At 48.1% G+C, this 26,708-nt stretch overlaps 1 protein-coding gene across 1 annotated transcript; it reads right to left on the reverse strand.

Moving 5' to 3' along the window:
* Positions 1-1,353: 1,353 nt before the first annotated feature.
* On the reverse strand, positions 1,354-10,534 carry LOC146337726 (phospholipase A2 inhibitor NAI-like). Its single transcript, XM_084814349.1, has 5 exons — positions 9,772-10,534; positions 8,716-8,841; positions 6,251-6,403; positions 3,566-3,715; positions 1,354-1,781 (listed from the first exon to the last, which is right to left on the reverse strand). Exons 1-5 carry the CDS (start codon positions 9,818-9,820, stop codon positions 1,612-1,614), a joined length of 648 nt encoding a protein of 215 aa, XP_084670475.1. The 5' UTR covers positions 9,821-10,534; the 3' UTR covers positions 1,354-1,611.
* Positions 10,535-26,708: the final 16,174 nt, after the last annotated feature.

Raw genomic sequence — 26,708 nt, forward strand, 5'->3', positions numbered from 1 at the left:
TGGGTGAGCATTGATTGGCCCCTTGACAATTGAGCTATGGGGTTCCACAAGGTACCATCTTGTCCTCAGTGTTCTTCAACACCTTTATAAAGCTGAGTGTGGTCATTGGGGGATTTGGAGCCAAGTACCATCAGTATGCTGATGACACACAGCTCTCTCCTCCATGACATCTGAATCAGAGGACGCTGTGCAAGTCCTGGATCAATGCATAGACTCGGTAATGGGCTGAATGAGGACCAATAAACTGGAGCTGAATCCTGGCAAGGCAGAAGCCCTGTGGGTGAGTAATTCCTGAGTAGGGATGTTGGAGAATTCTGTCACGGAATTCAGTGAGGCTGGATTCTAAAGACTCCGGCCCCCTGGAGTCCGTGGTGGAATGGACTATCCCCCCACCACCCCCCGAAATCCCCCCCGGAACGGACCTACTTGGTGGCAGCTCCTGGTCATCTTCCGGCTGCTGCCAGGCTGTGGCCACAATTGTCTGAGGGATAGGCTCACTGCCTGTTCGGGTTGGGGCTGCACTCCCTTTGAAAGATCAGGTTCATAATCTGGTGGTCTTCGAAGATCCATCATTGCTAGGGGTGTACGAACCCCACTCACCGTTCCAGTTTGGAGCGTCTGTGGGGGGGGGCAATCCATCCCTCCCCCTGGAATCCTCCCCAGCTGCCTCTGCTCCGCGGCAAGTCCGAAGAGCCGCCGGCCAGGCGCGTCCGCAGCCGGACGTCCATCCACTGCCGGTCTGCGGCCGCAAATGGCGTCCAGCGTAGCGGATGCCATTTGTGTCCCTGCTTTAGTCGTGATAGGCTACGTAAATCTTTATGTAGTCTATCGCGGGAGGGAACAGGGACGCAAATACACCATTTGCTTCCCTGTTCCCTCGCATGATAGGCTACACCGGACTCCATTTGCGTCCACAGTCTGGCAGCAGACAGATCCGGACCCGGCAGCATAAGCTAAGATTCTCTGCATTCTTGCTTCTGAGTAAACATGCAGAAGGGTAAGCATCTTGGATGGGTCTTGAGAAGGCAGATTCCTGTGTCCTGTTTTGGTTTGTTACTGAGGATGGAAAAATAGCATTGTCTATGAGGAGATGAAGCTCTTGGCAAATAAACTCTTGTACGAGTGCTCACAAAAACGGAATATGGGAAGCACCAACTCTGGAAAGACTACAGATGAACTCACACAAAAAAACAATCCTCCATTATTTTTATTTTTATTCCGACCTCAAAGAAATCCCACCAAGATTTGTAATTAAGGGACATCATCAGGCATGCCCTAAGATGACCTCTTGAAACATCAATCTCTCCCTCAACAAACATTCATGAAATAATAAATACAAAACAGATTTTATTTGCCATATCAATTTATTTTGAATGATTTTATGTCAGTATACATTTACCCATACACCATGAGCAACCAGCCCAAACACAACACATCTTGCCCCTTTTTGATCTGGCCCTCTGAAACTCAGCCTCCAGGAGATCTGAGAAGAAAACCAAAGGACCCTTAGTACCAGACCTTATTTCTCTCACCTCAAGGGCCACAACCTACTCCCCCATTTTTGCAAATGATAGAATACACAGGGAGGAGAGCTTTGTTCTCTTCTACTTCCTACAGGAGAGCTTCAGGCTGCATGGATGTTCTATTAGCACATTGGCATTCCAGTTGGGAGATATTTAATTTTATCAAGCCATTGCCTGGTTCTGACTTTCCAGTCTGGTAGGAACATACATCCGGGTTTGCACAGCCTTGGAAAAAATAACTCTCCATGGGTAATCCAACTGGAGAAGAAAAAGGAGAATAAGCACATGAGAGCTTGATCTTGTAGAGCCACCTCTCCCAAAAGAAATACTGGAGCCATTTCCCAGGACAGGTCCAGGCACCATTGTCATGCTCCCTCTGGAGGACACCTCTTTGGAAGATGAGCTGAGCAAAACATCACAGAAGAGCTGCCTGTGACTGGAGACCGTGAGGCAGATCAGGGGGACCCTAGGACCCCAGGGGAGACAACCAGTGACTCTCAGCCTCCCAACACAGTTTGGCCCTCTGGGACTGTGCTCTGGGCAGGACTCTGAAGGGTCAGGCTTAAAAGCCTTTTGTTGCAGATGGTAGGTGCTGGAACAACATCTGAGCGCCAGCTCCCTGATGTCTATCTTGTATTTCTTTGCTAGCTCATCTCTTCTCTGGATCTCCCTGTGTTGGACACGTGACTGTCTACTGACCTTGCTTGTGAGATTGACCTGCTTTGATGTCCCAGCATCACAATAAAGAGGACAATTGTGCAGACTGATAGGAAATGGGGTCATTCTTGACGCCACTTCCCCCTAGATCTCTACACAGCAAGAGATCTGAGAGTTCAGTTAGGTGTGTGACAGGTCAGTTGTTTTCCAGCCAAAGAATTAATAAAAGGCCCAATGACCTGTGGAACAAAGGCTTGATGTACGAATGTGGACAAACAGGGAGGGAGGAAAACCAGCAGTTCTTCTGTTCCAAACACAGAACGGAGAGTCTTCACCTTCCTGCCATCATCAGATGCAGAGGAGAAGACTGGCAATGTAAACTGCAATTCTACGCAAAGCTACTGTGTTACTTAGCTTAGGATAAAATGAATATATATATATATATATATATAATTAGGGATGTACGAAAGTCACTTACCATTTCGCTGATCTGCTTTGCGGTGGGCGGGGAGGTGCTCTGTCCCTCCCCCAGGAATCCTGCCTGGCTGGCTCCGCTCCATGGGGATTCTGCGGAGCTGCCGGCCAGCTCCGCCCGCAGATGAACATCCGGCGGTTGGGCAGCAGGGACGCAAATGGTAGCTGCTGTAGCCACCGATGTTTGCGTCCCTGTATTTAACTGTGACAGGCTACGTAAATATTTACGTAGCCTATCAAAGCAAAGCAAAAAACAAACAAACAAACCACGTATGCAAATGGCGGCGGCTACGGCGGCCACCATTTGCGTTCCCTTTTTTTCACAGTTTTAGCTTACATAAATATTTACGTAAGCTATGACGTTGAAAAAAAGGGAATGCAAATGGCGGCCGCTGTAGCCGCCGCCATTTGCGTACGTGGTTTGGTTTTTTTGGTTTTTTTGCTTTGCCGTGATAGGCTACGTAAATACTTACGTAGCCTATCAAAGCCTCCGCAGGGACACAACAGGCGTCCCTGAGTTAGCCGTGATAGGCTACGTAAGTATTTACGTAGCCTATCACGGCTATGATGAAGAAGCAAATGGCGGCTGCAGGGCGGCCACCATTTGCAAATCAGTGTGGATGGCAGCAGGTAAGTGCTCCGTTTCGTGCGCCTTTTGAGGGTTGGGGCGGGGGCTTTGTTCCGCCATGGATTTCGGGGGGCCGAATGCACTGGCATTCGGCCTCACTGAGATCTGTGGTGGAATTCTCTGACATCCCATATATATATATATGTGAATGAGAGTATAAAAACATAGAGCCAAGTGAACAGCAGCCTTGTCCATCACTTTTCTGCCTACAAGATGTCAGAAAGAATGAGAGAAACAATGCAGGCTTCCCCATGCCCCCATGCCGACTGGTAACTCTACTCACATAAACTGGAGTTAAAACTAGCTGTGATACATTGATTCTCAGTGCCCCGGCACTGGATGGTGGTCACCTGGCTGTCGCAATCATCCGAACTCAGCGAGAAGTGGCCTGCGCATTGCATCCCGTTGGGTTCAAGGCTGGTACGATTTGGCACTGCAAAGAAATGAACATTAGACTCAGCACAAAGGACCTTCCTGTTCTTCTTTCATGTCTAGTACCTTCTGGTCCAGACTGCCTAGACCTAAAGAGGGTTGTGTCAAGCGTGCTCTGCGGTGTCCAGGTGGTGGTGGTGTTTTCCCCGCTATGGGTCCCCTGGAGTTCTTCCTCGATAAAAATCCTCTTGCCATCCACCCATCTTCGGCTTGTGAGACACAATGTGGTCATGACTGGACAGGTTGATCTGGAAGGTCCTGCCATCCAGGATGAGGCCAGACAGGGCAGGATTTGGACCCTTTGTAGCCCCAAGGGCTTCCTGTTGCTTTAAGCACCTGGTCTCTCACTCTTTTTAAAGGGACCTGAAGGGGCAGATGTTTTATCTACACTGCACAGTTACCTTCACACTATAATACTTTAAGGCATTCCTACGGGGAGTTGTAGGACTTTGCTCGGTCTGAACTTGCACCCTAAGTGTCCTGACTCCCCACTAAGCATCCTGGGGGTCGTAGTTTAGTGAGGATGTGGGATCAGCAATTATTTTATTTTATTTTGTTTGCAGTATGTGCTGATCCAATAGTAGCTCTTTTGGGGGGTTTTCTACCGACTCTGTGGAAGAGAAGAGCCCATCATTCTGTCAAGGCCAGGACTAAGTATAATTCTCTTTACCTTCATTAATGCATTGTCTCCCAAGAATCACTGACAGGTCCAGGTGAGTGTCTTGAACATGAGTACTCCAACTCCCAGTTCTACAGCAGCTGGCCTACCATGAAGGGCTCATTCCCTCAAATGGAGGAACATTTTTTCCTGGTTTTTTTCTCTCCCTTCTCTGACTTTCTAGATGTTGCACTACATAACCTCTAGGTGGTAAAGTGCTGTGGCGGAATTGCGCAACTACGCTACAGTGACCCTATAATATGAACCTAGGGATGTCGCGGGAGTCTGAGAGGAGGGTGGAGTTGGCAGACTCCCGCCCCCCACTCCGCCTCCCAGACTCCAGTCCACGGACCACCATGTTTACCTAAGTCAGGGTACAGTGAGTCGGGCAAGCATGGCAGGCCCCGCTGGTCCACCAAGCCACCACTATGTATAAAAATAGCAGCTCTTTCGTTTATGGAAAGGGCCTTTTATGCAAATAGCAGCTGTAAAGCAGTCATTTATACAAGATTGCAGGCGTAAGTGGACTATGCACGCCTGTAATCTTGAGTAAATGGCCGCCTGATGGCCACCATTTCTAGAAAAGGCCCTTTACGTAAAAGAATGAGCCGCCATTTTATGCAAAATGGTGGCTCGCTGAGGGATTGGGGGTGGTGTGCCACTCCCCAGGCACCTGCAGACTGCCATGCAGGGCAAGTAGGGCCAGACGGACAGCCAGCAGGGACCCAACAAGTGGCACACGAGGCAGACGGGAGTCCGTCCCTCCAGCCCTAGGTTAACCTGCCTTGTAATGACCAAGACAACTGATTCAACTGGCCCACTATTCTCTAGTCTGACTGACAGCAGTTCTCCAGCACCTCCATTTAATGTTTTTCACTTTAACATGAAGATTTGGAATAATGGAAAAACAGAATAATCTTAAACTCAGGATTCCAATTGTCTATTTCCGAAAGGCAGAATAGCCACCATTCTCATGGGATCTCTCTGTGTGAAGGGTGTCTTTGAGCTCCCATATTGCACTGACCAGAAGGGGTGAGATACCCTTAGCCTCCATATGATATTCCTGTTGGTGAGCTACCCAGTGCATGGAGTAAAGGCAGGTTCTGCACTCACTGCAACAGTGTCCCCCAATGCAATTCTTTAATTTGTCCATAGAAATGAATGGCAGAAATTCACTGACCCACACAGAGTCTCGTTCAGACAATCCTGCTCCCTGCCCCTGCCGAACTCAGCCATGGAGAATCACGCAAGTGCCTCTCAGCATAGCCTCATCCTGGCTTCTCTTTCTTGTGCTGGAATTTTTGCAACTGTCTTTTATATAAATTTAGATAAAGTCTAAAAAGATTAGGGATCTATGAATCCCTTACCTCGTTCCGTGTGGGGTTATTCACGGTGGGGGGAGGTGCTCCATTCTTCCCCCCAAAATTCTCCCTGGCCGGCTCCACTCCATGGTGACTCTGCAGAGCCACTGGCCGGGGCCGCCCGCAGCCAGGCATCCAGCCACTGGGCTGCGCAGGGACACAAATGGCGGCCGGTCTTTTGCCATGATAGGCTACGTATATATTTACGTATCCTATCACAGCCTCCACAAGGACGCAAATGGCGTCCTTGCATTAGCTGTGGTAGGCTATGTAAATACTTATGTAACCTGTCATGTCCATTCGACGGAATGTGAATGGTGGCCACAGACATGGCTGCCATTCGCGGAGCACCGGACAGCCAACACAAGGTAGGCTCCGTTCCGGGCCCATTTCGTGGGGGGGGGGGGCGTGCTTCGTACTGCCACAGATTTCAGGGGGCTGAATTCACTAGAATTCGGCCTCCCTGGGATCCGTGGCGGAATTCTCTGACATCCCTAAAAACGATGCAGATACTTACAGTGGAAATCTTGTACATTACACTCATCAGTCTGGCAGCAGCGGATTTCTGCCAGAAGGTATTTATCTCCTACTGATGTCCAGGAATAAGAACCTTGATAACATTCTGTGAGGTTGACACATCCCTTGTAAGCCACACCAGCTGGAAATGCCTCTGTGAAAGAGAATCAGGAAAAAAATGTCTAGACTGGCAAAAAACAAAAAAGTCCATCTTCCCTTAACTTACATTTCTTCGTTATGATGCTCTGAACTTTGTATGTTAGCCAGTTGGGAGGGTTTTGTTTTGTGTAAATAATCGAATCTGGCAAGTTATTTCTTAACGTTATTGATTAAAAATTGATCAGCACAGGTAACAGATTTGTCAAAGCATCTTCTGAAAGTGAATGAAAATTCACTGAAGTTCAAATAGATGCAAGACCTCCTTCCAGTCCTGACCACAGCAAGATGGATAATTACCCCACCATCCAGCTGACAGGCCCCCCAATGCCACCTTCACTGAGTCATGTTAATGCCCCTTCATAGGTCACGTATTCCTCAGCTTCATCTTGTACCAGACATGATCAGGCGATGTAAGTGAGAGGTCCCCTATAGGGCCCTGGTCACTACAGATCACTGGCTCCAGACTTTTCCCAGGACGCCCCCAAAACACCAGCTGCCACCAACTACTGATTTAGGCTAGATCTACGCTACTGCTTTATAATGGAACTGAAGTGCGCTGATAAGTGTTGGGGTGCATTGCACATTGGGTATGCCGTTATCGCAGTGTTATTTCCTGCTTTTTCTTCCACATTATCTAATTTACTGCAACAAAGGTCACTGTGTGTCTTATGAGGTATAAATGCTCAAAAGGGATGTAGTGTTACCATGATGGGATCGTAATGAGGTGACACAAGGTGTAGATCTGGCCTTAGAGACAGCAATCGGACTCTATTCTTAATGTATTTAGCACATGGGGTGAGTTGTACCGATCTTCCATTCTTCCAAGACCAGAACACAGGTATTTGAAAGACTGGACATTAATGTCTTTATTTAACAGGTCAACATTCCTTGAGAGGGTTTTACTCCTAAAGTGGGCTAAAAGTAATTTTAAATGAAACAAATAAGTAAATAAATTAAAAACAAATAACTGATCAATAATCATAATATAGTTCCAAAAAAATAACACCACATATCTGGTTTCAATACCTTCTCTCCCACCCTTCTCATTCACTCCCTGGCTCTTATTCTACTTAATCAAAGGATCCCTGGACCCTAATTCCTCTCATCATCTCTGTCCATCCTAACCAACCTCTTCCTCCCCTGGCTTCTCCCTACCAGACCCTGTCCTCCTTCCATTTGACTTTCTCTAATACCACCTAACTCCACCCAACATCCTCCTCTAAACTCAGTTGTCAATCTTTCCCTCCACTCACTCTTCTGTTACAGGGACCTACAGAGGTCCGTCTACTGACTTTGCTACACCTGTACATAGATTCACAGAAAGAGGAAAGCTTTTTGGCTTAGAACGCAGGTGCTCAACTAAGAAAGCAGGAAGTTGCTGCACAGAGATTGGCAGCCATTGTGGCACCCACAGCATGAAGCTTTTCTGGTCCATCTTCTGTGAATTCAGGGCCAGACCTGATGAGGAACTCGTGCTGTAAATGAGAGCAGCAACCCCAGGCTCTTCCCCACTAACATCTTGTAAAAGGAGATGTAGGTATGATGCCATCACCATGCTCAGAGCTGCCCTGCCCCAAAGTTCACTTCTTTGTCTGGCAAGGATGGGAGGTGGGGGACTCTGACTGTGATGACACCACAGCGCAAGTTGTAATCCACAAGACGTTATTCGGAGAGACATGCCAAGGCTTAGTCCCATGCAGAGGAATGGAGATGTCTCCCATGACCACTTGGGGCACTGTAAGCAAGTTCCATTTACCACCACTAGCGGGATCCCTATTGCATAGGCCTGTGACACAAAACGGCAGATGGTGCAAAAAATGGCCACCATGCTTCCGACTGCCGAATCTGAAGTGGTGCGCAGGCCTAATTTAGACGGCAATCCCATGATTATTGAGACGGAGAAAAAGTCCCACAGTTCCCACCATCTTTCCAGCCAGCACTGTGGGAGTTAGACAACTTTTTCTGTCTAAACATGCATCGGATTGCAGCCTTAGCATGTGTTAGTCTAGATTTTGAAACAAAACTAGAGTACAGGAGGGTGTTGTGGAGGAGTCATATTATTCAAACAGCAATGCTGACTGTCCAGTGAGCTCTCTTGCTTACTCATTTTAGTGTCAGCTTCATCAACTGCATTTCTTTTAGTGAATCTCAGATTTATGTTACATTTTCTCTCACATCTGGTAATGTAACCACAGAAAGGCTTACAATTTGTGCTTATGTAGCCAATCCATCACACTGACAACTGGATTTTCTTAATTTCCTTAACTAAGAGCTTAAATATGTTAAAAGGACTGAAAGCCCACTCACCTAATGTTGTATTGAGAATGAAGACAAGGCAAGCATCTTGACCCACTTCGCACTCCTCAGTCCTCACATCTTCAGGTCTACATTGTTCTCCACAGCCAAGACATGTCTTACATCTCAACGGTGCCACTGCAGACAGGGAAAGGGTTGAAATTCCTCAATGCCACCTCCACAGGTCTCACAAAACTTCACAGATAAAACCAGCATTTCTTTCCTTTTCCACAGAAATATTCCTGTAATTATTCCACTGATAACACCCTAGGAAGCGTGTTTCAAACTGCAGCCTGAAGCGATTCAGAAGGGTTAGGGTGTTGTTGTTTTCCAATGTGATGCAAAACAAACTTTGCTACTTCTAATAGAAAATTCTGCTTTCATCATTTTGCAAATGTCAGAGCAAGGTTATTCAATGGATGTATAACAATATGGTATCCCATTACAGTGTAGATAAAAACTGCCATTATTTCCAGCCAAGTCACCCAAGAGAAAACAATTCTTAAAAGGGATGATAAATCTTCCCTAGAACTTTTGCATGGTAAGAAAGGTACAATTTCCAAACTTTCTTGTTGGGAGGAATGGAAAGCCAGTTTAATTCTCAAAACACCTAGACCACATTCCACTTCTAGCTAGTCCTGCATAGTCATCCTTTATATTGTGCCACTAACAGACAAATGCTAATAATTTATCTTCGGTATACAAATGCAAATTTGTATTCCTAAAAATACAAAGTTTACCCTACTGCCTCTAAGTAACCCATGCATTGTCTCTCTCTCTCTCTCTCTCTTTTGCTAGGGAGTATTCCCCACTGTCTCCTCATTTCCAAAGAACTCCTGGGTCCTTTCCCCACCTCCATTTCCAACCCATAATTCTTGGCTCCCTGCCTTCAAACTGTTGTCTACTACTCTTCCAGTTTCCATTGTGTATAAGAACATTATTTTCCTGGCTCTCTGATTCCCATTTTGCCTCCAGGAACCATTGAGGTTGTTGGCCTTTCTCTAGCCAGGCCTACATATTCCTTCCAGAAACAAGAACAAGAACCCAGAACGTCTGGTTCATACTCACCTGGAGAAAGGAAGACAAAAAGGAGGCATGTGCTCACAAGTGTCTTCATCGTGATGGGAAGATTAAGAGGCAGGAAGACTTGGGTTAGAGCTGGACCAACCAAGGAAAAAGATGTAAGAATGGGCTTATGCAGAACAATTTATAGGCCAAGAAGAGGAGCCCAAGGGCAAAAGCTGGGAACAACTGGTTTGGCAGGATGCAGGAACTGACTTTAGATGAGATTGTGCATTTTCCCAGAAGTGCCATCACATTGTCCAGGAATTAACACCTCAATGTTGGAAGTGGATGAGATGTTTTTCTGGAACTCTGTCAAATGTTGCCAGACATCAAAGTCAGTCTAGCCTAAACATGGTTTCATCACCACTCTGGATGTGGGAGAACATGTCCACAAAGAAACCTAATTGTACAGCACATTATCATCTTTTTCTGGCAATCTGGTACGCCTGATGTCTGCCAGAGAAGTGCTTGCTACCAAGTGAGGGTCAGTCTGGCATGATATGAAGAAAACCTTTTTCCTTGTTAAAAGAATCCTGCTGAATTTCCCCTGTCTCTCTTGCCCCCTCTTTGCTGTAGTGCTGGTAGCTTCCCTCAGTTTTTGTCTTCCCTCTGTGTCACATTTCTCTTTAATTGTCATCATTTATTCACACAAATTTTATGGAGAGTCCAGGTTCACTCTGTTTAATAGCTCTCTGTTCAGCAAAACTGTGGGATTAGCAAGGAATTGCCTCTTGATTGACCGCTAATGAATCAGCTTCTGTTCCCCATTATGGAACAGAAGTTTTCTTTTTCTTTTTCTTTATTTTTAACAAACTATACTCATTAGTACTGGATGTACACATCTTAGTTTTATAGTTTCATCAGTACCCACTGAAGACTCTTTGGGCCATTCAAAAATGGTGCTTGCATCATAGACTCCAATGGTTTCTGCATGGCCCCCAAAAGGAATACATCCTTACAAAGAGGAAAATAATGTTTATAGAATCTTAGAATCATAGATTAGTAGGGTTGGAAGGGGCCTCTAAGACCATTGAGTCCAACCCCCTGCTCAATGCAGGAATCCAAGCCAGAGCATCCATGACAAGTGGCTGTCCAGCCTCATCTTGAATGCCTCCAGTGTGGGAGATCCCACTACCTCCCTAGGCCATTGGTTCCATTGTCGTATTGCTCTAACAGTCAGGAAGTTTTTCCTGATGTTCAGCCGGAATCTGGCTTCCTGTCACTTGAGCCCATTAATCCATGTCCTGCACTCTGGGATGACTGAGAAGAGATCCTGGCCTTCCTCTCTGTGACAACCTTTCAAGGACTTGAAGAGCACTATCGTATCTCCCTTCAGATGACTGGGTTAGAAGTGTTATGAAACATTTCTAAAAGGAAGGGTATTAAAAGAAAGGTGTCCCCAACCAGTCGTGTCCGACTCTAGGGTGTGGTGCTCATCTCCATTTCTAAGCCGAAGAGCTAGCGCTGTCTGAAGACGCTTCCATGGTCACGTGGCCAGCATGACTGAACACCGAGGTGCACAGAACACTGTTACCTTTCCCGCCAAAGCGGTACCTATTTATCTACTTGCAATTTCTTGCTTTCGAACTGCTAGGTTGGCAGGAGCTGGGACTGAAGACAGGAGCTCACTCCGTCACGCGGCACTCAGGTCTCGAACTGCTGTCCTTCCAGTCTGCAGTTCAGCGTCTTAACCACTAAGCCACCGCGGCCCTGTTTTAAAAGAAACAGCCTAGTAAAACAAATATCAGCCTTCACCACTGCTGTTTTAGAGACAACAAGCCAGAAAGAGAGGAAGGAAGGAAGGAAGGAAGGAAGGAAGGAAGGAAGGAAGGAAGGAAGGAACCAACAGAGGCTCTCTCCTCACTTCCCAGTGGGTCATTCAACTCCTGTGTATGGGTGTCACCAACACTGTAGACCCATAGATTTTTATCGCTGAGGCACGAGATGAGCTCCTGGCTGTAGCAATTATCTGAACTTGTGGAGAAGTGTCAGGGTGGACACTGAGCCCATAGAATCCCAGAGTAGTTCTGATTCTGAGGAAGAGCAGTCGCTCCTGGGAGAGGAGCACGCGCCTCTTTCCCAGGGCCAACAGCTGACAGAGATTCCTCCCACCAGCATTCCTAGCTTAGATAGCAGTCCAGGGAGTGACAGAGAGTGGATAGCAGACTTGGTGGACGTGCGACGCCGACACAAAGAGCGGCGCCAAATGGAAGGCGCAGAAAGGAGGCGTAGTGCCTGGTTGGCGCGCAAACAACGGCTGCGCCCAGAGGATCCAAGGGAAAAGGGGAGGGACTCTCCCTAGTCCTTAAGTTCAGGGGTCTGCCAGTAATTCCCTTTCAAATGGAGACCAACTGTTCCAACTTAGGGCATAGGTACTGTGCTGCTCAGATCTAGTTGCAAATGGTAGAGTTGTTGAGTTATAAAAGAAGAATAAAGCTTTGAAAGAAATCCCTTTGTCTGTGTCTAGACTTGGCTACTGGATTAGACTGAGAGAGGCCGCCAAGGAGCCCTTGACAAGAAGCAGCTGGGACATATCAGCCCATGGGGAGAAAGTTGCCATGACTTGGCGCTGCAAAAGCCAGCCCCTGGAGTTGGCACACACAGTTCCACAACCCTCCCATTTTTAATGCCTATTATCTTCTGCCCCAGAATGTCTAGTCCTGAAAGGATTGCTGCCAAATCCCGAGCTGGCATCCACTCTTCAAAGAACGCTAAATAGTTCTTTGAAACCCCAACGCATTGTGTATGGGCCAGGGTGTTATTTTTCAATGCGTCAGCCGGAGCTCTTGCTCTGTAGCTGCATGTTTCAGGCCATCCAGTTTTTCTATTTATTGTGGCCTTCGGGATGGCCTGCATTGTGTAGGCTGATCTGGAGGGTTCTGACACATATGGACGGAAGACTTTCGTCAAGTGTTACTAAGTGGGAATTTCTCTTTTGACTCCAGGGTTTTTGATTGGAGCCTCTCCTTTCCCTGCATGCATTATATTCCTCCAATGAGTTAGGAAAGAAGCAACTAGGCTTCCAGAAGTATATCCCTTGAGGTCTATGGAAGCTCCTGGGGAGTCAGAGGCTATTTTCGGAGGCAGGAATACCCTGCTGAGGGTCCAGCCCCTGCCCCAAGGAAGAAGGAAGCTCTGCTTCTAAGACCGAGGCGGAGCAACTGCCAAGCCCTTGGTAGTGACAACGCCTGAAGTGCTCAGTTGTGGCAAAGGACTCCTCATGAGTAACCATCTCTGGATGTGTAAGGGTTCTCCTCATGAGGAAGACATCTATCAAAAGCACCTGATGAGCTACCTTGGGTGGGGTTCTAGCAGCTCCTGCTTAAAAGCCCCAGTTCCAGGCTGGGAGAGCTGCTAGAAAAAGCCTCTGCATCAGCTCTGGAGCTGGGATATCTTGCCTTTGCCTCCCTGGCACTGACAGAATCTTGTAGATCACCTTGGGCTGCCTTTGACCACTGCTCTTGCTGAACGCTTGTCAGCCAACCTTGCTATTTATTTATTGCATTTATAGCCTGCCGTTTTTCCTCTAAGGAACTCAAGGGGGCGTACAGAATCCTCCTCCTCTCCATTTTATCCTCACAACAACAACCCTGTGAGGTAGGCTGGGCTGAGAGTCTGTGGCTGGCCCAAAGTCACCAGGTGAGCTTTCGTGGCCGAGTGGGGACTAGAACCCGGATCTCCTGGCTCCCAGTCCAACACTCTCACCCAGTACACCACAGTGGCTCTCCACGCCCTTAGCACCTCCCTCTGATCAAACTCATGGAAGTAACCTTGGAAAACCTTCAACTTGCTGAATCCTTGTCTGCCACAGTACCCTGAGAACTGTGCCGGCCTTGACCCTGGGCTGCTTTGATCGCGTTACCTGCCTGCTCCTTAGCTGCACTGGATTCTGAGAACCAGGTAGCCTTCAGCCACAGCCCGTTGATCGCTACCCTAGATCCTCCCCAAGCCCAAGCCTCCGTAGAAAGGACAGAGCCTGCAGTACAGCCAGCAGAAGATTCTGCTCAGCTGGCAAATCTAAATATGTCCCGGGGGCAGAGACAGCTGCCAGGAATATCATGGCAGCAGCAGACTTCATATCTCACTGGCACTGCAGTTGCTGTTCTGAAACTGCCAGCTCATCGATGCATCTTGATGAAATGCTTTCTGGAAATCTGTACCTGTTTCTTCCATTTGCACCAGATTGCTGGGAAGAGTAGGTCACACCTTGGTGTCATCTGATCTCCCAGATGACGCTTCCCCCTGGCCACCTTGTTCTGAATTGTGCCAAGCTGATTATCACACCTCCTGTATGCCTGCTCTAAGCCTGTTCCCTCTCTAAGCCCATTCCTAAGAATGCTCTAAGCCCATTCCTGCTCTAAGCCCATTCCTAAGAATGCTCTAAGCCCATTCCTGCTCTAAGCCCATTCCTAAGAATGCTCTAAGCCCATTCCTGCTCTAAGCCCATTCCTGTGAACCATCCCCATGCATGTGCTTCAAATGGCCCCATTTACCAGGGGCAGCAGATCCTCTTTTCTGGGACCTGTCCCTTTTGGGGAGGAGCAAATCTCCAATGTGAAAGTACATAACAGGGCAATCATGCGTGCCCTCGAAAAAGGCGTGCAGGAAGCTCCAAAGCAAGAGAGACTGAAGATGAACTCATACAAAGACACAATCCTCCTTTTTGTTTTTTTCTTAGCTCAAATAAATATCACCAAGATTTCTTACCAAATCAGACAAAAAAAGGATTGTATGACGAGCCTTGCCCCAACAGTAAAATATAACAACACCAGTGCCCTGCCAGCATGATGCTGTAAGTGGAAGGCAAACCAAGGAGTCAGGATGGGCAGATCCATCAGAGCTCTGATCTGGTATTTGCAACTGGGAAGCTGCTGGGAAGCACATGGCTTTTGTCAAGGTAATCCACTACCTTCTTGGAAAACCTTGTCATTCTGACCTCTTCCTTGCAGACCCCAGCAGATGCACAGCCAGCAGCTCTGTTGCTGAAGTTCCAGTTCTCTGGAGGAGGGAGATGAGATGGTCAGGCTAAGGCAGGGGTGGTTAATCTCTCTCAGCCTGAGGACCAAATTCCATTTCAGAGAAGCTCTCAAAGGGCTTCTTCACACAAAGCTCTATCCTGCTATTGAGATTGGTCACTCATGGAAGTTTTGGGGTCCTTTAGATGACATCATCAACTTCCAGGGCATCTCTTGCACTAAATGACCTTTATTCCATTTTTTAAAAGATCGGAGATAATGAGCTATCAAATGACAGCACTTGAATTCCCTCATGAAAAAGGAATAGCCACAATAAGAGGAGCTAGAGCACAGCGCCATCTAGCGGCTGTATAATGAAACATATGGAAGATTCGGATAAGGGGGAAAGGAGGGGGGAAGAGGGGGGAAGGAAGCACATGTAAAGGGAGTCCATCATGTTCCTGCATTTAAAATGGAAGCAGAAAGCCCTGTTTTAATGCAGGATTTTAGGCTGGTGTAGAGATGCTCAGCATTCCAGTGATAGGTGGGGTTAAAGTAGGGATGGGCAGATTCCCTACCTGTTGTTCCACAGAGGAATCTGCCCACAGGGAGAGGCAATCCATCCCTACCCCTGGAATCCGTCCAGGCCGGCTCTGCTCTATGTCAATCCTGCAGAGCTGGCCACCAGCTCCGCATTGCTGGCGAATTTCATTGATACGGGCAGCTGGGAGCCATTGCCGTGGCGTATCGCTGTATAAGTAAGTCTCCAGATGCAAATGGCATAGTGGCCACCATTTACAGCTGCATTTAGGCTAATCTACCAGCTTTACAGCTGCAAATGGCACCCACTATGCCATTTGCATCCAGAGACTTTCTTACAGCGATACGGCACAGCAATGGCTGCCGGCCGTGTCGACATTGGTCAGTGATGCGGAGCAGGCAGCTGGTTCCGCAGGATCAACTCCAACACAGATCTGACCCGGGCAGATTCTGGGGGGAGGCAGAGGTGAGTGCTCCATTCCGCCACGGACTCCAGAGGGCTGGATTCTTTAGAATCCGGCCTCATTGGAGTCCGTGGCGGAATTCGCCACCATCCCTACATTGAAGACAAAGCAGGTGGGCCAAAGGTAAAAGGGGACCAAAAAGTGGGACCCCCCAAAATACTGGCATCTTGTTGCTTAAACCTCTTACTGCCATTCACTACCCCTTAGGAGAGGCATTTCAGTCTTTTAGCATGGAAAAAAGTGCACGGAAGTTAGGAAAGCACAAAATGCACTGTGGTTGGGGAAAGGGGGCATGGACACCTGAGGAGCCCTGAAGGGCCAGATTTGGCTCCCAAGCTTGAGGCTCTCCATCCCTGGGCTATGGGGTCTGAAATGGTGTGTGTACAGAAATAAAGGTAAAAATCCGACATTGGGAAAAGAGAGAGATAAGTTATAATCTTCCTGCAGTAGGAATAATTTATTTCCTTGAGCTTATAGCATCCTTAGGAACAAATTCTATATGGTGGGGGGAGCCATGTTTGTCTGTCCCATTCAAGTATAAAATGAGGAATGGGGTTGATTTTTTGTATCAAAAGGTGGTGTGTGCAGCTAGAGTCTATTTTAACTGGTTTTCTGGAGTCTTGTGCTAGGACAAGGATCTTCAGAGCGGATTGACAGAGCAATCATCATGGTGGGGAGGGGAAAAATGAATTCAGTCCCCTGAATGAAGGGGAAAACTTGGAGGATGAACATCAAACTTTTCCACCACCAGGGAGGATTAACTCTAGCTGTGGCTGTGCACTTTCTTTTTTCTTTTAAAGCTAAAAATGTAAAGTTCTGAGGTCCAATGCTACAGCCACTGGGGATGGTAGAAACTGTCAGTTTTTATTTATCCCAGTTTCTCATTTTTCCTATTTTTGTTTTATCCCATTTCTTCATCCGTTCTTAATTTTTTTAGTGATGTATGAAAGGGACTTACCTGGTCCCGCAGCTTGCTTCGCGGTGGGGGGGAAGCGCTTCGGTTCTCCCCCCAAAATTCAGGCCGGGGGGGGAGGCGCCCCGCCTCACCCAGCCGAAATTCAGGCCAGGGAGAAGCGCCTTGTCTCCCCGGCTGCGAAATACAAAGTGGGGGGGGGGGAACCCGTGATAGGCTACATAACGATTTACGCAGCCTATCACGGCTAGATTTCCAAAGTCAGCCGTGATAGGTTACGTTAATCGTTACGTAGCCTATCACGGGTGACTTTGGAAAAAAAAAAAAGTGCGTAGGCAAATGGCAGCACCCACGGGCACCGCCATTTGAGTTCCTTATTTGGTCCCGGCTAGTCTACGTAAAGATTTACGTAGACTACAGCGAAAATAATGGCAACGCTTATTGGTAGACTACGGCGAAAATAAGGGCAACGAGACCCACCGCCGGGAGGGACATTCGCCAAAGGTAAGTCCCATCCCGGGGGGGGCGGAGAATTTCACCGCCAATTTTGGGGGGCCGAATGCGTTGGCATTCGGCCTCCCCGAGATTCGGGGAGAAATTCACGGCCATCCCTATTTTTTTAAAAAAAGGTAGAACGAACATTGTATACACCATTTGAATGCATTTTCAAATGTATTTCACCTAACATATGCATTTTGCAAGCAATTTTCCCTAATATAATGCATTCTTGTACGTTCATTTAAATAATATATCCATTTTTCTGTACACTTTCTCCCAATGCACACATTTTTTGATTGGAGAACTACATCGCAAAATTTGAAGAAGCACCAATATTGAAGGAAAACTTTGTTTCAGTCCGTGTATTAATTTGGAAGTATGAATTAGGTAGGTTTTTATTATTTATTTTTTTGTTTGTTTATTTATTAAATTTCTTAACTGCCCATCTGGCCGGTCACCCGTCCACTCTGGGCGATGTACAACAATAAAACCGGTTTAAAACAGTAAAATTCCACATTAAAACATCGTATTTCTAAAACTACTCTAAAAAGGTAAAGGTAAAGGTGTCCCCAACCAGTCATGTCCGACTCTAGGGTGCGGTGCTCATCCCCGTTTCTAAGCCAAAGAGCCAGCGCTGTCTGAAGACGCTTCCGTGGTCATGTGGCCGGTATGACTGAACACCGAGATGCACGGAACGCTGTTACCTTTCCTGCCGAGGCGGTACCTATTTATCTACTTGCAATTTCTTGCTTTCAAACTGCTAGGTTGGCAGAAGCTGGGACTTAAGACAGGAGCTCACTCCGTCACGCGGCACTCAGGTCTCGAACTGCTGTCCTGCCGACCTTCCAGTCTGCAGTTCAGCGTCTTAACCACTAAGCCACCGCGGCCCCTAAAACTACCCTAACCCACCCCAAATGCCTGCCTGAACAACCAGATTTTTAATGCGTGGCGGAAGCTCATTAAAGAGGGGGCATGGCAGAGTTCCCTAGGGAGGGAGTTCCACAGAGTGGGGGCCCTCTCCCTCACCAGCCTAGCTGTCCTGGCTGATGGGACAGAGAGAAGGCCATCTGAGGCTGATCTTTGTTGAGCAGCCTGTCTGTAGTTGATGGAGGTGCTCCTTGAGATAGGCTGGGCTGGAACCGTATAGGGTTTTAAAGGTCAAAACCAACACCTCAAATTTGGCCCAGAAAACAACTGGTAACCAGTGCAACTCCTTCAGCACTGGAGTGATGTGATCACGCCGGCAGCTGCCTTTAATCAGGCGAGCCGCTGCGTTCTGTACCAGCTGCAGCTTCCAAACTGTCTTCAAGGGTAACCCCACATAGAGCACATTACAGTAGTCTAGACGAGACCAAGGCATGAAATACTGATGGGAGCAGATGGTTCGGGAGATAGGGGCACAGCCGCCATATCAGATGGAGTTGGTACAGCGCTGTCTGGCTCACAGCTGACACCTGAGTCTAAGATGACCCCCAGGCTGCAGACCTGGTCTTTCAAGGGCAGCCGTGCCCCATTCAACACCAGGTCAACATCCTCCAGCCTCCTCTTGTCTCCCACCAAAAGTACCTCGGTCTTGTCAGGGTTCAGCTTCAGCTTATTCCTCCCCATCCAGCATTGGGGAGCATTAAAATGCAAACCAGACGAATTCCTCTCTGATCCTTAACACCCACTTACTTGAAATAACCCCGTTGAACTTGATTCCGAGTAAACATGAATAGGATTATGCTATGAATGAGCTGAACTAACAGAAACCCCTTCCAGCCATCCCACAACATTCACATCAATGCAAATTGATACAGCAGCAGCAGTTGTCTACAAAACCATGCTGGCATGGGGACAGTAGGAAACATCCAAGCCATGTGGGGACTTTTTTGCATGCAGCACAGTCATGCAACTGCATAAAGAACAACTTCAGCAATACCAGCAGTGTTCACATCACCCCACAAAAGTCACGCCACTGATGCAGCAGTAGTTCTTTAAGATCCTGGTTGCACAACCTGTCAGGGACCCTTGGATCTAGAAGGAAGCAGTGTTCTGAAAGTTTCAAGGAAGGGTATAGGAATGTCTGTGAGTATGAGGCAAGACCCTTAGGAATCGCAGCTTTCTCACAAAGAACCAGCCACAAGCAACTTTCTGGTCCTTATGATTCCCAAAATCCTGAAAACCTCTCAGAGAAGCTAAAGATGATCTCTAGCTGCAGAGAAGTCCACCTGTTGAACTGCAGTCCCTGTCTTCTTATCCTTCTCCACCCATCCTGCCTTCAGTTTTCCAAGTCTCTCTCATCTCAGGAACATGCAACTGGCATGCTCACCTCTCATTAAGAGAGCAGAGAAGAGGCAGAAGGCAACAAATCCACCAGCATTGTGTTTGCGGAGTGGGTCAGCTGCCTGCTTGCTGTGTTACTGAGCTTTTAGGGATGGCATGGGTGCCCAATTCAGTCCAGGAATCTGTCGGAACCACCCCTGCCCGCACCCCCAAGCCCCACTCGCCAAGCCTGTGCCCTTGCTCACCCCTTGCCCTCACTCAGCGAATGGCCTGCACTCACCATGGTAGCCTCAGCGAGCTTTGTGGTCACCATCTTTTGAGAAATAAAATGGTGACTGCAAAAATGTGCATATTTGCGCACATGCGAAAATGCGCATTTTGCATACGTGCAAAAATGCATATTTTAAAAAGAAATGCATTTTTGCACACACGTAAATATGCACCTTCACAAAAATGCACATTTCACACATGAGAATATGTGCATTCTCAGAATGCACATTTTCACACATACAAAGACATGCACATTTTTGTGATTGCCATTTTATTTTTTAAAGAAAATGATGACCGCGGAGCTCATCGAGGCCGCTGGGGTGAGTGCGGACTGCTTGCTGAGCATGGAAGGAGCTCGAGTGTGGTCTGGGGACCAGCGAGCAGGGGCAGGGGCTGGATGGGCATCCGGAGAACCCAGACGGGGGTGAGTTCTCACGTCCCTATGAGATTTATTGTTCCGGTTTGTAGCTGCACTGTGAAGTGATTTTGAAGGTTATCTGGAGTGGATGGAACAGGAGATGTGTGTGACAAGCAAGCTCCATGGGGTTAGGCATGAATTAAACTGATTATCGAGATCCATTTCAAGTGGGTTTCAGGCCTGGTTTTAGAACAGAAACTGCCTTGGTCGCCATGTGGGATGACCTTTGCCAGGAGAGGGACAGGGGGATTGCGCCCCTGTTGATTTTCCTGGACCTCTCAGTAGGGATGTACGAAAGTCACTTACCTTTCCGCGGATTATGTTGATGGTGGGGGGGAGGCGCTCCGTTCCTCCCCCCCCTGGAATCCTAGCCAGCTGGCTCCACTCCGCAGGGATTCTGTGGAGCCGCCGGCCAGCTCCACCAGCGGCCAGACATCCAGCCACTGGCTAGCAGGGACGCAAATGGTGGCGGCCGTAGCCACCGCCGTTTGTGTCCCTGCAGTCAGCCGTGATAGGCTACGTAAATGTTTACGTAGCCTATCACGGCTGATTTAAAAGAAAAAAAACACGCGTACGCAAACGGCGGCGCCCATGGGCGCCTCCATTTGCGTTCCTTATTTTGGCACGTCTTAGTCTACGTAAACATTTACGTAGACTAAGACGGCGAAAATAAGGGGAACACAAATAGTGTAGCGTCTACGCTATTTGTGTTCCCCTTATTTTCGCCGTCTTAGTCTACATAAATGTTTATGTAGACTAAGACGTGCCAAAATAAGGAACGCAAATGGCGGCGCCCATGGGCTTTTTTTGGGCGGGGTTTTTTTCTTTTAAATCAGCCGTGATAGGCTACGTAAACCTTTACGTAACCTATCACGGTGTTTTTTTAAAATCTAGCCGTGATAGGCTACGTAAATCTTTACATAGCATATCACTTTTTTGTTTTTTGTTTTTTTAACTGGAAATGGCGGTGGCGGCATTTGGTCGGAAGACTGGCCGCCACAGCCGCCGCCGCCGCTGAACCGCCGCCGGAGCCGCCGCCGGAGCCACCGCCGCCAGGAAGATCCACCCAAGGTAAGTCCCATCTCGGGGGGCACGCAGGGGTGGGCGGCAGGCTGTTTCACCACCGATTTCAGGGGGCTGAATGCGCTGGCATTCGGCCTCCCCGAGATTCGTGGCGAAACGTTCGTACATCCCTACCTCTCAGCAGCTTTCAATACCATCGACCATGGTATCCTTCTGGATAGGCTGTCTGGGCTGGAATTTGGAGGCACTGCTCTGCAGTGGTTCTGCTCCTACTTGGATGGCCAATTCCAGAAGGTGGTGCTAGGGGTTTATTGCTCTGTGCCTTGGCAACTATGCCATGGGGTTCCACAGGGCTCTATTTTATCCCTTTTGCTGTTCAACATCTACATGAAACTGCTGGGGATGTTATCCGGAGGTATGGGCTCAGGTGCCATCAATATGCAGATGACACCCAGCTCTACTCTCGTCAAACCCAGGTGAGGCAGTGGCTGTTCTGAATCAGTGCCTGGGCACAGTGATGGACTGGATGAGGGGCAATAAATTGAAACTCAACCCAGACAAGATGGAGGTACTGTTAATGGGCAGTTCTTCTGCCCAGCTAGGTGATGTTCAACCTGTTTTGGAGGGGGTTGCACTCCCCCTAAATGATCAGGTTCATAGTTTGGGAGTGCTCTTGGCCCCAGAACTTTCACTTGAGGCACAGGTGGGCTCAGTGGCATGGAGCACCTTTTATCAGCTTAGGCTGATATACCAACTACACCCTTACCTAGACAGAGATCAACTAGCTACAGTTATCTATGCTGTGATAACCTCTCACCATTACTGCAATGTGTTAATTGTGTTGCTGCCTTTGAAAATGGTCCAGAAACTTCGTCTGGTCCAAAACAGGGCAGTGAGGTTGTTAGCAGGGACTAGCCAACAAGATCACATTACACCAGTAATTTTCCAGCTGCACTAGCTGCCAGTCCATGCCCGGGCCTGATTCAAAGTGCTGGTATTAACATTCAGAGCCCTAATCAGCTTGGGGCCAGGTTGTCTGAAGGATTGCTTCCTTCCATACATACCTGCCTGGACCCTTAGATCACCTTTAGTGGTTCTTCTTTGTGAGCCCCTGCCAAAGGAAGTGAGGCAGGTGGCTACCAGGAAGAGGGCCTTTTCTGCTGTGGTACCCCAGCTGTGGAATGAGCTCCCTAGAGAGGTTCGCCTGGTACCTACACTATACTCTTTCAGTGCCAGGTGAAGACCTTTTTATTCTCCCAGCGTTTTAGCATTCAAGCCTTTTAGCTCTGCTGTTTTAAATCTGTATTTTAAATCTCTGCATTGCTGCTAGATTTTATTCTGGTTGTACTTTTACACTGTAGTTTTAACCTTCCATATTTTATATTGTTTTATGCTGTACCTTGTTGTTTTAATTTTTGTGAACTGCCCAGAGAGCTTCAGCTATTGGGCGGTCTAGCAATGAAATGAAACGAAATGAAATGAAATGAATGAATAAATAATTCCTGCACAAGAAGCACTGGGAGGGGAAGCAGCTTGCAGAGGAATCTTTACTGTTATCTCCAATCTCAGATCGGAGATAACAGTGCAGACAGTGGAGGCTGGTGGCTCCAATGTCAGTGGGGCAGTGAATCAGCTCTGGGTTTCAATCAGAACCAGTCAGAACTCTAAAGGAATGATCGAACATCACAGTCACCAGCCTCCACTGAGTGCAGATGTGGGTGGCAGGTGAGTCAGCTGGCACTGAGAAGAGCAGCCGCTCTTTCCCCTGCCAGTCAAGTCATTTTGTGTGGCTCCCACATGAGGGTGGCAGGCGCCACACAAAGCCAGGAACTGAGCCAGCACCAGGAAGAGTGGACACTTCCGACACTGGTCAAGCGAAGAGTGGCCAATCCATGGTGGGCCTAGTGGGGGATAATATGCCCCCATATATGGTACTACACCCCTGGCTTATAGCCTCAACATTGCTAGGGTGCCTTAAGTGAGCCACCATCTCATATCCTCAGTTCTGTCATCTGCAAAGTGGAGATAAAATACTGATGTATCTTACCGCATTTTTATAACTGTTACTGAGATAATGAAGAGAACTGCTAAGATGGAGTTCCTGAAGAGGGCCAACCACAATCATTAAGCAGGCTGAGGCAAATTATTCAGGCAGCAGAGAGGGAAGAGTGGTGAATTGCACTGCTCTCCCCTCCACCCCTGCCAGGAGGGCCTGCCATCCCCATCACCAGCAGCAGATGCTTTTATGGGCCTTCCCAGCCACTCTCCTGCCAGGGCATTTGTTGTAGCAAGAGAGTGGCTGGTGGGGCTCTCTGGAGCCGCTGTCTGCCCCCTGCCTCCTTCCGCCGTTAAGGTAGGGATGTCCATGGAATCCACTGCGGACTCCAATGAAGCCGAATTCCAGTGAATTCGGCCCCCTGAAGTCTGTGCGGAACAAACGCACTTACCTGTGCCTCTCCGGACCGAATATCTGCCCCCAGCCAGTTCCATTCTGCCATCTGTGTGGAACCTGGAAGTAAGTGATTGGATGCAAATGGCGTCCGCTATGCCGTTTGCGTCCCTGTTTTTCCTCGCAATAGGCTACGCGTCTCTATTTACGTAGATACTTACGTAGCCTATTGCATGAAAAAACAGGGATGCAAATGGCGTAGTGGACGCCATTTGCATCCCTGGTTTTTCATGCAATAGGCTATGTAAGTATCTATGTAAATAGAGATGCATAGCCTATCGCGAGAAGAAACGGGGACGCAAAGGGCATAGCGGACACCATTTGCGTCTGGAGAGCGCTGTAGGAGCTGGGACAGAGCCAGCCAGCGGCTCCGCAGAGAGGGGCCAGCCAGCTCGGATTCCGGGTGGAGGAACAGATCACCTCCCCCCCCAGTGGGCCCCCCCATGGATGCAAGGTAAGGGGATCCGTATCTCCCTAGGTTAAGCTGTGAGTCTCATGAGACCCAGCCGAAGCATCACGAGGGGTCGGCTGAAATAATATCATGAGACTTTGTCTGGGTCTCACAAGATTTCAGCTGAGCTCCCCACAGCTGGGAAGGAAGGTGGCGGTGGTAGCTTGCCTTGGGAAGCAAGAGAGGCTGTGCCAGGCCTGCTGCTGAAGGAACTGTTCGATTTGGCTTACACCAAAGAAATACTAAAGGGGGAAAGATGATCACCTTTATGATCATCTAAAGAATCTTATTCAGAAGAATAGGTCCCACTGAGGGTGCCTCCACTAGGGATGTACGAAAGTCACTTACCTTTTCGCAGGGGTGATTCGCGGTGGAGGGGAGGCGCTTCGCTTCTCCCCCCGAAGTTCAGGCGAGGGGGGGGAGGCGCCCCACCTTGCCCAGCCAAAATTCAGGCTGGGGGGGAGACGCCCCACCTCACCCGGCCGAAATTCAGGCCGGGGAGAAGCGCCCTGTCTCCCCGGCCGCGAAAGAAAAAGTGGGGAAAAAAACTGTGATAGGCTACGTAACAATTAACGTAGCCTATCACGGCTAGATTTCCAAAGTCAGCCGTGATAGGCTACGTTAATCATCACGTAGCCTATCACGGGTGTCTTTGGGGGGAAAAAAAAGCATGTACGCAAATGGCGGCGGCCCATGGGCGCCGCCATTTGCGTTCCTTATTTTGGCACATCTAGTGTACGTAAAGATTTATGTAGAGTACGGCGAAAATAAGGGGAACGCTATTTGCGTTGCCCTTATTTTCGCCATAGTCTACGTAAATCTTTATGTAGACTAGACGGGCCAAAATAAGGAACGCAAATGGCGGCGCCCATGGGCCGCCGCCATTTGCGTACGCGTTTTTTTTTCCCCAAAGTCACCCGTGATAGGCTACGTGACGATTTACGTAGCCTATCACGGCTGACTTTGGAAATCTAGCCGTGATAGGCTATGTAAATCGTCACGTAGCCTATCACGGGTGTGTGTTTTTGTTTTTGTTTTACTTTTTTATTTTGTAATGGCGGCAGCAGAGATGGTCAGGAGACCGGCCGCCTCCCCCACCCCCGACGAAACACCGCCGAAACGCCTCCGGGACCCGCCGCTGAGAGGGACATTTGGCCACGGTAAGTCCCATCCCGGGGGGGGCGGGGGGGCAGTGGAGAATTTCCCCAACACTTTCGGGGGGCCGAATGCCTCGGCGCTTGGCCTCCCGAAGATTCGTGGAGAAATTCTCCGCCATCCCTAGCCTCCATACTAGATGCTTAGTGTGGAATGGCCGTGCTTTGTTCATACACTTTTTATGGGGTACCTACATGGAACGATTATCCAATTGTTCTCTTCCTGTGTCCCCCACCCCCAGATCTTCTGTCTTTTCTAAGACATAGAAAATCCAAGATGGTTCCTCCCCAGGAAAGGTGGAATTCACCATTCTATGCAACACTTAGAAGAACGTGAGCCCTCTCATGGTCTGGGACCTTTGCTTGCTGACAAAAATTCAGATGTATACTTCTTAATATCGATTTTGTTCTCTTGATTTCCAGTTATGGATCCTGTAGGATTTCAGGATTTTAGAAGGGGAGGGAAGGAAAGTATCTCTCCATTTTTGAAAATACTCAAAACGTTAAGTCTAATTCTGACAGTTTCCTGAATTTGTCTGAAATTTGCTTTCCATCCAAGTGGAGGGCGGAACCCGGCTGAAGCTGTTGCAAGCCATGTATTGTAACTGAGCGCAATTTTTTCCCAGCCATAAGCTTAAGATTCATGGAGGAGAAGCAGCTCAGGAAACCAGCTTCTCATATTGGGCCTTTTCTTGCACATTTAACAGCAGCCTGACACACCAACATGAAGTAGATGAAAGCATTTCCAGATGTCACACTGGTGCCAGCCAATCAGCACCAGTTTATTCAGAGCTTTACCATGGATAGCATGGTTGGGCAACTTCAGGAGGTCTGGGGACCATTCTCCCCACACACACACACACAACCCCGATGGCACTGAAAACATTGAAAAATTAAAAATGGTATCCGGAGCAGCTACAGAGCACCAAAGGTTCAGAATTATCTTGCATTCAGACTAATTTCTTTCCTCAGAGCACTCAGAGGATCAAAAGGGCTTCAAAATCATTGCTCTGGGCACCATTTTGTTTTGTTTTTTTAAAACTTTTTTTACCACTTTGGGGGGCAGAGGGGCAACATGCAGCCCGTAAGCCACATGTTGCCCAGCCCCGATGAAATTGAAAGAAATATTTGTTTATTTAAAGTGTTTTTACCCCCCACACACACACCAAAATAGAAAGACTCCCAGTGTGGCTTAGAAAGATTAGTAACAAGGCAGCCCCTGCCCTCTGGCTTACAATCTAAAAGACACAACACAAAAGGAAAAGGGATTGGGAGGGAGGAGGAAAAGATCAAACTCAGGTGCTAGTTCTTAGCTACAAAGTTCAACAGGTCATGGAGCTGGATCTAAGCAGTATGGAAGGTGTGGTGTTTCCTCTCTTTCTGATGGCTCCACCAATGGCAATTGGAAGGTGAGTCTATATTAAAGGGCGGGGGGACGTTTGGATAGAGGGTGTATCTAAAGTGGCCCCACTGCTTTAAAAAGTATTTTTCTGTTTTCAACCATATGTACGTTAAGCAATATTTCATATGCGATCAGTAA

The sequence above is a fragment of the Heloderma suspectum genome, chromosome 10 (assembly GCF_057233095.1).
Source record: "Heloderma suspectum isolate Gila_16-S chromosome 10, 16-S_ref, whole genome shotgun sequence".
Taxonomy (NCBI): Eukaryota; Metazoa; Chordata; class Lepidosauria; order Squamata; family Helodermatidae; genus Heloderma; species Heloderma suspectum.

Coding starts and splice junctions, on each gene's coding strand:
- LOC146337726 (XM_084814349.1), bottom strand. CDS start 9,820: ATGAAGACACTTGTGAGCACATGCCTCCTTTTTGTCTTCCTTTCTCCA. Junction 3,716..6,250: donor TAATGTACAAGATTTCCACT/GTAAGTATCTGC, acceptor ATTTCTTTGCAG/TGCCAAATCGTACCAGCCTT. Junction 1,782..3,565: donor TAGTTTTAACTCCAGTTTAT/GTGAGTAGAGTT, acceptor TTTCTTCTCCAG/TTGGATTACCCATGGAGAGT.